The sequence below is a fragment of the Typha latifolia genome, chromosome 12, assembly GCF_019914945.1.
Source record: "Typha latifolia isolate L0001 chromosome 12, TyphaL0001v2, whole genome shotgun sequence".
Lineage (NCBI taxonomy): Eukaryota > Viridiplantae > Streptophyta > Magnoliopsida > Poales > Typhaceae > Typha > Typha latifolia.
This window is the reverse complement of record NC_133097.1, coordinates 4,340,729-4,353,478: the sequence shown is the minus strand read 5'-3', so window position 1 is coordinate 4,353,478 and position 12,750 is coordinate 4,340,729. Positions and strand designations below refer to the sequence as shown.

The following is a 12,750-nucleotide window of genomic DNA, read 5'->3' as shown; positions in this document are numbered from 1 at the left end:
GTGCAATAACAGTCGCATTTAAAACCAAATTGGTTTCTATTCCATTAACAGCTGCACTCCATAAAAAGAACTGGTGCACGGTGATGCTCCTGGTTGGCCAAGGACAATTTTTTTACAATGTACGGTTATTTGACATGCAAAGGAAATTAACTAAAGTTGTCTGCTAGTGTTAAGTTTATCCTCTTCCATAGCAAAGAGGACTTCTATTTCTGGGATTTGGAAAATGTTCTAGAGAACTTTTAACTTTCAAGGACAAATGAATTATGCCCTATTATTACGATCACTATTTTTAGAGAAGTGAGAATTTAATGGTGGCCCAATTAAATTGGTGTCATTAGGATTTGAACCTGTGTACATTCATTCAAAATGAGCCTGTTTAAATACCATCCCATTAGCACAGTCACCAAGAATTACTGGAAACTTAACCCCTCACTAGTTAGTTAAATATAAGCACAAGAAGGGCCATATCATATAACTTTCAGCTAATTGATTTGGATACCCAATTCATTCTAATGGTTGTCATTTCCCATCATGAGTCCACTTTATAGTGTGAGGGTTATGTTATTCCCCACTCTACAAAAGCATAAGGCAACATTATCATACCCAAAAGGTTGTCTACTCCTTTCTAGCCCTTTACCCCAGCACTATCCACAAGTTGGGCCAGAAGAGCTAACCACCACTCAAATCTTCTATAGCAAAGGGGGGAAAGAATCCAATCCTAACTATAATTCTTTTGGCTTGGCTTCTCTCTCTTTATCACACAAGCATGTAACTTTCATCTTGTTGACACATTTGTTGGCACTTTGGGGAAGGGGGAAGGAATTAACTTTCGGACACAGGAGCTATTAGGTTATTTCAACTATATTTTTTTAGGTGTTTGGGAGAATGACATTGTAGACGCATGTGGGATGCACATGATGACCAAAGGGATGATACTCTTGAGGCTTTAAATAATGCAAAACTTTGTATGTGAATTTAGAATTGGAACACCAATTCCACTCTTTTTATGATCATATCTTAAATAGATTTCTTTGTTTTTGTACAAATGCATTGCTATGGAATCGATGTCAATCTAAAGTTTGTTTTATCTTGTATATAAGATTTCTTTTATTTTTTAACTAGAAAATTCGATACAGCTTCTCTGTCTTACTTGTCATTCTTTTCATTCTATGGTTATCAAGTTCTTTACCGATATAATGCTTGTGAGTTGCACTGTTAGTGTTATATGTTTAATTGGCAAATCATGATCAAAATGAAGTTTATTTGCTGTATCTATTTCTAAAACTATGTTATATGAGCAGTAGCGCAAGCAATTGTGGAGATTGGTGGATGCTTTCATGTCAAAATCAAGAGGCCATTTAGTTTCATGTGTTTCAAGATCCAATATCTAAGTATTGTATTCTTTTTTTCTTTTCACTCCTTTTAAAGTTGAGAGAATGTGTTTTAATATCTTCTTAATTAAAGTGTATATTAAGATGTCCTTGGAAAGGATAGTTTATAAGATCTAATAACTTAAAACTAATTTGTGTTACATCTTATATGTAGATGCAATTTTTCAAAATATATGGGCCAAACGGCTCAACAAGTATTGCATACTTTTCCACAATGACCATTCAAAGGCATGTCTTTTTGGCAGAGATGCACTCCATGTCTATTGGAATGTTTATAGAACAAAATTTAATAGAAAGAAAGTTGCAAAACATTTGGGCTCCATTCACTTATGGAATAAGGCTAATTCTAAAATAATTATTCTTAATTTTTATACTAAAAAAAGAGAGCTAGTACTAATATAAGTTATTATAATATTTAGTCGTATACTAGTATAAGGAGTAATAATTAGATTTCACGTGATATAAAGTTCATTTTAAAATAATGAAGAATAGTAAAATTGTACTGAGATTATTAATATTTCATACTAAATAACAAAAATACCTCTTAGTAGATAGAAAGAAGTACTAATACATAAATAATATTTCAATTAATCTTTACATGAGGAAAGTATGAGCCTTTTACCATTTAGTGCGAGTTTTTTGCCATGTAGTGCGGGCTTTTTATCATGACATGCAGTGCAAACTTATATAGGTAGTGCAAACTTTTGCCTTGTAGTGCGGGTTTTTTGAGAGAAAGATGAGAGTACATACAGAGAGAGAGAGAGATGACAGTTTATTTGAGTTTTATTCTCTCGGGAGCAAATATATAATTTTCTTGTTATTAATTTGATGATATAAAGTGAGAGGAGAGAGAAATAGAAATTATTCTTCTCTTATTTCATAAGAAAGCTAATTCTTATCATATAATAACTGAATGGAGGCTTAAAAACCATTTGAACCCATTCGAACTAAAAGGATATTGCTACGAAGGGATACTGCTCTATAGGGATATTACTTACCTCGAATGGTTTTATCACACTTAATTTTATGATTTGAGTTAGGTTAAGTCTAGTCGAGTCTAGTTAATTAATTTTTTATATTACTTTTAAATTTAAATTAAAGCAAATAATTCGTGTATGTAAACCCAATTGGGTGAATTGGATATGACCCCCTATGACTTTACTCCTATAAATAGGAGAGAACATGGGTCATTTATTATTGTGGAATGAATATCGAGTTAAGTTAATATTATTATCCCGCATTTACCGTTTAATTGTAGCTATCTATTTTCTTAGGAGAAGATCTAGTCTAGAAATCCTAATCTACCTCCAAAATCTAATTGTAGCTATCTATTTCCTTCATGAGCCACTCACCTTACGATCTACCTCCACCATCCCACGACCATCCACCACCCTTAGACGACCGCCGCAATGATGGCATTTCCATTTTTTCTCCAAGTTCGACCTTCCTTCATTTTTTTCATTATCTTTTCACCCCGACCTTAGAATTACTTCATTCCAAAGCTATTAGATCCATAACTTTCGAGGCTACTACATATATATTTTTAGAAATTTCCTATGAATGGATCATTCTAGATTTAGTTTGTAACAGTAGTATCAAAGCCACCGTTCCTCAACAATGGTGAGCATGCCATCTAAGGCAAATCCGAGAGAGATTGCTGCCATAGAGGACTAAGAACTCATCTCCATCCTCATGGAAGCTTAGCCGGCACCACCAACACCACCAGCTATCGCCATTGACGAATCACCCATGAGTGCGACGATGATACTCAATTCTATAGAGGAATCCACAAGATATGCTAAGGAGAACATTGAGAAGCTCGCAAAAGCGATCTATAGAGCCATTTCACCATAGCAGCAACACCAAAGTAGGCTCAAGGGACAGCACCCACGTTATCTTCCCCAACCGCAATGGAAGCTAGGGCCCACAACCTTAGTTTTTCACCCATGATAATACAATCTCTCCTAGCCCAAACCACCATTGTCAGTCTCTCCCTTGGAACCTTTGAACCCGAGCCACGACCATTTTTCACAACTAGCATTGGCCTATAGACTATCGTCGACGGACTTCCACGCTGTAGCAAACTTGTAGCTGGTGGCCTCGGGTCTGATGCTTCCATAACCACTAGCAACCATGGCTGGCTTTCTCTGCCCGACTACCAACTAATGGTGGCTGCCATAGCCGTCGACCACCATCGAGTAGCCAAACCTGATAGGTACCTCTATTGTAAGCTATCCTTTCATCGAGGGTTTCTACTGTTGCGACTCCATTGTAGTTAGGCCTTGGGTACCATGCATAGCCACTAGCAGCCCAGGGCAGTGCCCCCCAAGTCCAAATAGAAATTTGGTCTTAGGGTAACGATTAGGGCAAGTGGGTAGAGGAGATGAAGTGCATGTGTCTCGAGATGGGTTGAATTTTTGCGCACCAACTCGACTACCTTGCACGATCCAATTTTGTACCCATGAGCATGACTTTGGGCCTGAGTGCGAGCTTGATGATGATTGGTGGAACATCCTGATGGGCCCGCATCAACTAATTGAGCCAGACCTACATGCAGCCCTAGCTTGATACGAGCTAGACCCGTGAGCTTTGACCCACTAGACTAGCATCCACCATGAGGTCGTTTGAATCGCTATGATGGACCACATTAGTGAATTCAAGCTTGAAATATCAAGCTTGGTTTTCCAAAATTCTCAAGAGGAGACCTATTAGACTAGATCTACCTAGTGAAATGGTTTTCACATACTATGACACTTGACTATTAGAAGATCTAACTTATATCATTTCATTTGAAGGGCATGGCGATCAGGTGGTGCTAGTCGGTAGAGAAAACTCGATCATTCGAATCTTGACAGGCTTTTGCTGACGCGTATGCTTAGTTTGGTCTGACCTAGTATGAGGACTTCTAGGCTATGTTGATAAGTTAACCGAGTCAACAATACTGTGGACTTATCGAGAGGAGTTTGAACGGATCTACAACTAGGTCACCAACTAGTTAGACTCGACTCTGAAGAGCATGTTCATTAGTGGACTCAAGCTTGACATTCAAGCTGATATCAAGGCCTTGAGGCCCACTACTTCTAAGGAGGCCTTATGGCTGACTGTTCTGATAGAGTTCAAATTGGATTAGCTGAACTAGATTTGCAAGGAAGAGAGGGAAGATGGCCCAACCCAAGGCCTACTAGAGACTGCATCTATTGCTGCCCAGTAGAATTGACCCCAAATCACGCATTGGTTTATGCCAAATGATTTGGAAGATCGTAGGAAAAAGAGTTTGTCCTTCTACTGTGATGACCGCTTTACCCTAGGTCACAAGTGCAAGCGTCAACCAGCTCACATCATGTTCTTAGACAGTCTAGAAGAAGAAGAACAAGAGTCCTCCAACAAGCACAAAAGGCTCTACGAATAAAACGATGTGAATGACTAGACACATTGAGGACAAGGGTGGCGACCCACTCAAGGCTTAGTAGAGACTGCATCTATCGTTGCCTAGTAGAATTGACAACAAATCATGCACTGGATTATGCCAAGTAATTTGGAAGACCATAGGAAAAAGAGTTTGTCCCTCTATTGTGATGGCCGCTTTACCCTACATCACAAGTGCAAATGTCAACTGACTCACATCATGTTCTTAGATATTCTAGAAGAAGAAGAACATGAGTCTGACTGGCACAAAAGGCTCTACGAATATAAGGATGTGAATGACTAGCCACATTGAGGACAAGGTGTCAGAAGCATGATGGATTATTATGATCTGACCACGAGTGTCGAGTCAGTTAGGTTGAATCGAGTTGTGTCTAGTTAATTGATTTTGCTTATTACTTTTAAATTCAAATTAAAGTAGATAATTTATGTACATAAGCCTAATAGGGCGAATTAGATCCGACCAGCTATAACTTTACTCTTAATAAATAGGGAGTGCTCATAGGTTATTTATCATCGTGGAATGAATATTTGCATTTATCGTTTAATCTTAGCCGTTTATTTTTCTAGAAATAGATCTAGCCCAAAAACCTTAATCCTTCCTCTAAACCCTAGTCACCATCTTCCTCTACGAGCTATCCACCCTTACGGTCGACCTCCACCATCCCACGGTCATCTGCCACCCTTCGGCGACTGCCCTAATGTTGATATTTCCATTTCTATCCAATTTTGATATTCCTCTATTATTTTATTAATATCTTTTCACCATGACTTAGAATCACTATGCTCTAAAGTTATTAGATCTGTGACTCCCGGTGCTATCACCCATAAAAGTTTTACTAATTTCTTACTAATTAACCGTTCCAGATCTGATTGATAATATTTGAACACTTTGACAAAATTCAAGTTTGCTCGAACCGATGCCCGATTTAAATGCACTCTATTTTTTTTTAAATATTTTGAGAAGGCTCTAATAAAATCATAGGGCAATTTTTGGCTTTTTTTTAGTGAGAATATACAATGGGAAATATTCCAGCGCATGGAATCTTCGACATTGCACTAGAAGTCCTATAGATTATTGAAAGGAATTCGGGATCAATCCAAGGCTGAGCTGAGGATGTTCTTTAGCGTTTTCCTTAGATGGACAATTAATTTTGCTGATTCGTGATCGATCATTGCTATCTTGAGGGTCACTAAGTTTGATCGACTAGTTTCAAGAGTCATAGATCAAGCATAGGAAGCAGCATATTAAGAGAGAGTTGAGCAAATAACTTCAAACAGAGTTATTAGTATCAATGGCTAATTTATAAGTTATTTTATTACTGCTAGTTTCTTAGTGCTTGGTTCCTTTTGGAGATGATTTGTGAATTTTTACCCTTGGTTAATGAGTTTTTTGTGTTTTTATTCTATCTTTCATGTATTTCAATTGTTTTAACTTAGAAAATTTGTTAATAAAATTTTTATTCACATATATTAATAATTTAGAAAAAAAATATATATTTAGAGTTAATTACACACCTAGGCTCCTAAAGTATTATCAATTTTTACAAATATAAATATTAATTTTCTTTTTTAATTAATTAGACTTCCTCAACTATAGAATATCTCTCACCCTTACTATGGTTGTTAATAGAATTTTTCTTTCTCCCTTCATTTTTTCTAAACTAAGAGTAAAACCATTCCTATAGCACTTAAGGTTTATCACCTTAATTTTTTAACGAAAAAATCAAATAAACAACGAAAAAGACATTTTAGAGGTTTTATAATTAATGAGGTCAATATGCTATAAAAAATAAATAATCAGTCTATTGACAAATCTAATAGTTCAAGGGGTTATATTTTATCCCTTGCAATTTAGCAAAAATTCAAACTATTGTTGTATGAATTTATATTAACACTTAAACTCCTTTATAGTTCAGATCTATACAACCATCCTTCGACTCTATTGTATAGAAGCAGGTTCCATAAATCATATCTATAATTTCTTAGCCATCATTAATTTTAATAAAAAATATGAATTATACCCTCATTTATTTACGTAGTTAGTTGAAATTTGGTTTTTTTATGAAAAATGTTATGTGTTTTACACTTCTTTCACCCTAAAATCCCACTAATTTTAAATTTTATAGGTTACAAACATCTTGAAAAGAAAAAAGATAACAGAAAATTACTCTCACCATTGAAAGTTCACAAGGCATTTTATAATATAAGGAGGTGAAATGTATATTTTTCCTAGAAATTTAGAATACTGCAAATAGAAGGATTCCCATCTCTCATATACTAGATTGCCTCTTAGATGAAAAAGAAAAGTTTATACAATGGAAAAAGGAAGATATTTCGATAGATATCCAATAATTAATTTCAGAGGCACAGAGACATTATCTCGCATCCAATAATTGTATAGTTGTGAAGTTTTAGATACTATAGTAGATCATTTAATTAAGAGAAATTTGTATATAACACTATATTTTTTAATAAAATTATAGTTTACATCTTATATTTCATTATTTGTAAATCGAATCATATGATTTAGTAAATATGTGCAACAAATATTTTGAGTTAGATTTGAACTAACATTATGATAATATTCCGTTAAGTAGAAATATTTTTATTTATATCATGATTAAAAATACCCTTAGTATTACTTAGTTGGGAGTATTTTTATATTTCTTTTAGTATAGTACCTTAACCCAAACGCTTAGTTAACTTTGATTAACAAATCTAACAGTATAGTATTTTCTGTATATATTCACTAAATTAGAAGGCTCGATTTGCAAATAGTAAAAATGTAAGGAGTAAATCATAATTTCGTTAAAAAATAGGGTATTATATGCAAATTCTAATGTGAACGGTTCAGATCACATCAAGGGGAGATTGGCTCAACGGATTGATCCGAGAAATAAGCAAAAATGGTTTAGTTGGTTTGTTAGGGTTTTAATTTAGTTGTTAATTTATTAGAATTTTAACTTAGTTATTTGACTCCCTAGAGTGGGTCTCTATAAATATATAGAGAAAATCCTTGGAACGGATTCTGATAATTGAATTCGGCATTGTGCCCTTATCTTCTTTTCAATTGTTTCTAATCATTGGTACCCTCTCTCACCTCCTCCTACCTTTCGCCGCCTAAGTCTTTTATCAGTTTCCTCTAACTTCTAATCCCCCTCTTCTACAACAACTTTTACACCTTCGCACTAAAAAATTAAGATTTATCTGACCTTCAACTACTATTCAGCCAATATCTCAAGATCTAGCCATCCAAATCTTGCGATCTTGAATTTGTTGGAAATCTCTTTTACAACATATCAAATATTTAAAAAGATCTAACGGTTAGATTATCCGCAGCTTCCTTCAAAAGTCATACTTCTAATCTAGTCCAGAACCATTTCAAATTAGATCAAGCCAGTTCGTAACAAATTTGGTATAATCTATTTTCAAATTCTTGTGTTAAATCGAACTTTAAGAAAGATTGGGATTATGATAATTGTAAGGTAAACCGCCTTAAGATTTTGACCACTAGTAAGCAACATGTGAAATTTATCACATTGTCTGTTTCTTAGAAAGTATCGGCTTGATGTCCGTATACATTAATGTCGGCAGGTAATAGTAGAGTTTTTATTATTATTTTAAGTCCGCCACTAATTATTCTTATATATCTAATTCATTTCCAAACTTAAATGCGAGATCATAAATGTTTGGAAATCGATAACCCAATCATTAAATCAACGATTTATATAAAAATTTTAAATTCTCTAAAACAATCTTTTTAAGAAAATTTTTTATATAAAATTATTGTGGTTCAATCACTTACAAATATAAATTATTGACTGGATTAAAAATTTATCTATAAATTTCTCTTTTAGATTTGGCAATAATTTTAGAAGATTTAAAATCTCTGTATAAGTCGCTAATCTAATTAACCGTTATATATATATATATATATATTTAAAAGTTGCTGAATAGTTAATAATTTCTAGAAATAATTACCGTAGTATTTAAGTTTTGAAGTATAATTTGACACTGAAAATAAAATATTTGGGATGGCTAATTTGGTCAAAAACTTTAGTACACGTTTTTTAAGAATAATTTTACTTATACCCCTAAATTATTACTTATTTTCACATATAATCCTAAATTTTTTCTTGATAAATATAGATTTCCTAAACTATTACAAATCTCTAACCCCTCTCTTCTATTTAATATTTCTTGTACTCCTTTTTTTTTCCCAAAAAAATCTTTGCCTATGATACCATTACAAAATCCAAATTTATTCGGGAACATTTCTCTTAAGAGAATTTTAGTAATTCGACAAAAAGTATAATTTAATTGTAGTGTTGAGTAAACGGTAAACTATAGTTAAGTGTAATAAAATAACATGCAAAAAGAAAGAATAAGATTACAAATAGCATAAAAACTATTTGTAGGCACATTGGATTCCTTATACACTCTCTCTCATCATTCAATGACTCCTAAATCAATATAGCCCATACAGGGGCGAATATAAAGCAATTTATACATAAAAGAAACATTCTTTTTATTTTTTCTTTTTTGACGAACAGAACAAAGAACGTTCTTATACTGATCCATTGTTGACATTGTTGTACAGCTAAAGATGTGAAATAATTAGTCACAGTTGCCAAGAATTAAAGATAGCAGAAGACAGGGCAACGGCTACAGCGACCTCCAAGGAACATATCATTACATCCAACAACCCCTTGCTTCCAGTTGCAGCAAAAGTATTGGTCAGAGAGAGTACCACCTCACTATTGAAATAGTAAACAATTTAAGATTCTTTAATTTCCTCCATTCCACCGCAAAGAGATACAAATTATGGAACTTATAAGGTGATTTTCCCCACACACCATGTGCTCATCACTATACACATACCCACCTCTCTACCACTATCAATAAACTAAACATTTCTCACAGTATCATCAATATAATAGAATACATCAAAACTAAGAGTAGATTACAATGATAGCTTCTTTGGACACCTCAGCCTTTGCTGGAGGGCAACCACCTCTTCATCCTTTAAAGGAGCCTTTTTTTTTTCTCTCTTTTAATCTTGATCATTTAAAGAGCATTGGGAGTAATGGAAACTATAGCAGCATGAGGAGGAAGGAGGTGATGGCAACCATGAGGAAGGATTGGTGAAGGAAAGGGACTGTTTGCAAGGTAGTAGTTGCGTCTCCAGTGGCTAAACTTGCAAGCCAAGAGTCGTTGTTTTCCAGCATAACTCCAGTACCAGTTGCTCTCGGGGTGGGGGTGCTGCTTGTTGGAGAATCCCTGGATGACTTCTGGCTGCTTTTAGGATTTAAAAAGAGGAGAGAGATTTGGTTAATTTACACACTTCTACCATTTCTGGGCTTAATAAAGTAAAGAGAACAAGATTAATTCATACTAGGAGTAAGCAAAAAAGAAAAAGCAAAAAAAAAGGTTACTCTTTTCCTCTTATTCAATATTATCTTTGTTCCTTTCCTGTTTCCCTTCCCCTTTTTTGACTCATTTATTAAAGAAAAGAACCAATTGCTAATTCAATCGGAGTACCTTGGAGAGGATGAAGGGCAGAAGGTGATGGTGTAATCTGCTCCGCCGGAACAAGTGAACGTGCTGGTGGGATCATCGAAAGCGTAGCTATAAGACCTCGGACACGCGGATTTGAACATCTGAGAGTACACCGACGGTTTGCACGTCGCCGGACTCGAGAAAGCACCGCTGCAGCAGTACTCCGGCTTGGCGAACGCCTCGCACGCGCTCCTGCACGCTTCGCCTTCGCCTTCTCCTACCTTCAACTCCGCCGGACACCTCTGGTTCAGATCCACCACGCAACCAGTTGCCGTACAGCCATTGCTTGCTTCGACCACCATGGGGATGTTGTACCCGTCCACTAGGCTCACGTCGTAGAAGTCTTTACTTGAGGAGGAGGAGGAGGAGGCGAGGGTGAACTCGGCTAGGGTGGCCGGCGGAGCGGCGCCGGCGCCGTTGCATTCGACCGCGCCCGAGCCGCAGTCGCCGGTGGCGCACGAGCCGCGGCCGGAAGAGTCGAAGTTGCAGCCGGTCCGCGCCCAGAAGCGGCCCGACCACGCCGCCGGGGCTGGGAAGGCCCGCGACTCGCCGGAGCCGAGCTCGAAGCCTGTGGACGCCAGCTTCGAGCTGCCCGCGTTGGAGAGGATCCCCGGCCACACCGTGCTGCCGCAACGGTTCACGAACGTGAATGTGGTGGATTCCGCTGCACAGATTTCGTAGTTTGTTACAATCTATTCTTTCTTAAAAGAAAAACTGCACGAAAGTTGTTCGATTAATTACCTCTGAGAAGGAAGAAGAGAAGGAAATGAAGAGTAAGAGCAAGAAACGAGTCCATTGGAGAGAGACAATTGATGGTTCCTCTTTTTTAGTTCACAGGAAAGGAGAAGAGGAGCAGTAGCCAAAGCAAGGCAAGGCAGGGCTTCTACGAAAAGTTATAAATGGCAGCGAGGGAGGAGGAATGGGAGTAGAAATGGGAATGCAGAGGAGAGCAACCCACCGATATATTATTATCTGCTGAGCCGGGGGGGGGGGGTGAGGGGGAAATCTTAGCATTGCCTTGTGACCTGTACTTATAGGAAGGAGTATGGGCACTCCTTTGCTGTTTTAGTTTTCTTTGTATAAAGCTTCTCAATTAAAGATGGAGGACAAAGATGCCCTTACAATTTAACTTTTGCATTTCTAATTATCAGTCAGGTCGATATCACAGGGTGTGGGTGTAAGATATGGTTTTGGTGCGAAATTATGCGTTTGCGATGTCATTTCGCTGTTGAGATGACGAATCTTAGCCATGATTAATGATATTAAATGAAATCTAAAGAGCAACCACGTTACGGTTGTTCATCATTTTATAGCATAAATCAGGCATTTACTTGAAGTAGAAAACCCGCTGCCAAATGCCAATTATGTCAAGTAAATGAAAAATCAAATGGTTAACACGTGTGCTCTAGCACCTCAACTGCTCCATAGACCTTGGCTTTGGATCAGGACTCGTAGCTAACCTGCGTGCATACAAAAGTTTATCATCAGTGTCAGGTGTCAGGCATAGTAAACCTGACTCCGCCCTGTTGGACCAAAGGATCAAATGATCCATCCGTATTTAATTTGGTCCAGCTTGGGGTTGGGGAGCTCAATTTACCACTTGTGCTTAGAGGTGCAACCACTGCTTCGTCCTACTCCCGTTGCTCTGCTTTTAGTAGCAAAATTAACAACGCAAGTCTATTGGATCTAGGATTCGCTGGCCAGCTTTTATGTGGTCTAATTGGAGATTGAGCAACTCCCTAGTCCGTGAAAGATTAGATAGAATCTAGCGTCCATTCATTGGTGCTCGAAATTCTCCACCGCTCGAGTATACCATCTTCCTGCAATTAGCAGAAATCACAATTCTCTCCTCTTGATGTTGCACTCAAAGGCCACATGTTTTCCTCATCATTTTCGATTTGAGCATTGGTGGACTCAACTCCATAACTCTACAACTTCATTCCTTACTGTCACCCTATTATATGGTCATCCACTATCACCCTTGGCCGTCTGCCACGCTCTGACAACCGCCGTAATATCAAATATTTATTAATCTGTCTCGTTCTAATTCCGACCTCTGATTTACGTGAAACCAAAACTATTAGAACCCCATCTTTCAAGGCTACCATCACCTAAATTTTATAATTTCTTACGTTCAGATTGGTCTAGATCTGATTCGTAATAATTTTCTAAAATCTTTAATAAGCAAGGAAGGCTATTTTATGCTCAAGGCCAATTTATCCAAGGGCTTCGATCGAATGGACTAGATATTCTCAGGGGATTGCCTTGATCTCTATAGCTTTCCGAAAAGTTATCCAAGGCCTTTGATCGAATGGACTAGATGTTCCAGGATTGTCTTGATCTTATCTTTTAATGCATCTCCACCTCATCCTTA

General features: G+C 36.9%; 1 protein-coding gene across 2 annotated transcripts; it reads right to left on the bottom strand.

The window, feature by feature from the left end:
- Positions 1–9,577: 9,577 nt before the first annotated feature.
- On the bottom strand, positions 9,578–11,522 carry LOC140799149 (thaumatin-like protein 1). 2 transcript variants are annotated; one of them, XM_073153306.1, is made up of 3 exons: positions 11,118–11,522; positions 10,359–11,040; positions 9,578–10,115 (listed from the first exon to the last, which is right to left on the bottom strand). In XM_073153306.1, exons 1-3 carry the CDS (start codon positions 11,170–11,172, stop codon positions 9,911–9,913), a joined length of 942 nt encoding a protein of 313 aa, XP_073009407.1. In that variant the 5' UTR covers positions 11,173–11,522; the 3' UTR covers positions 9,578–9,910. The 2 variants fall into 2 exon arrangements, with proteins under 2 accessions (XP_073009407.1, XP_073009408.1); XM_073153307.1 differs by having other exon boundaries at positions 9,578–10,112; positions 11,118–11,494.
- Between the last annotated feature and the right edge of the window lie 1,228 nt (positions 11,523–12,750).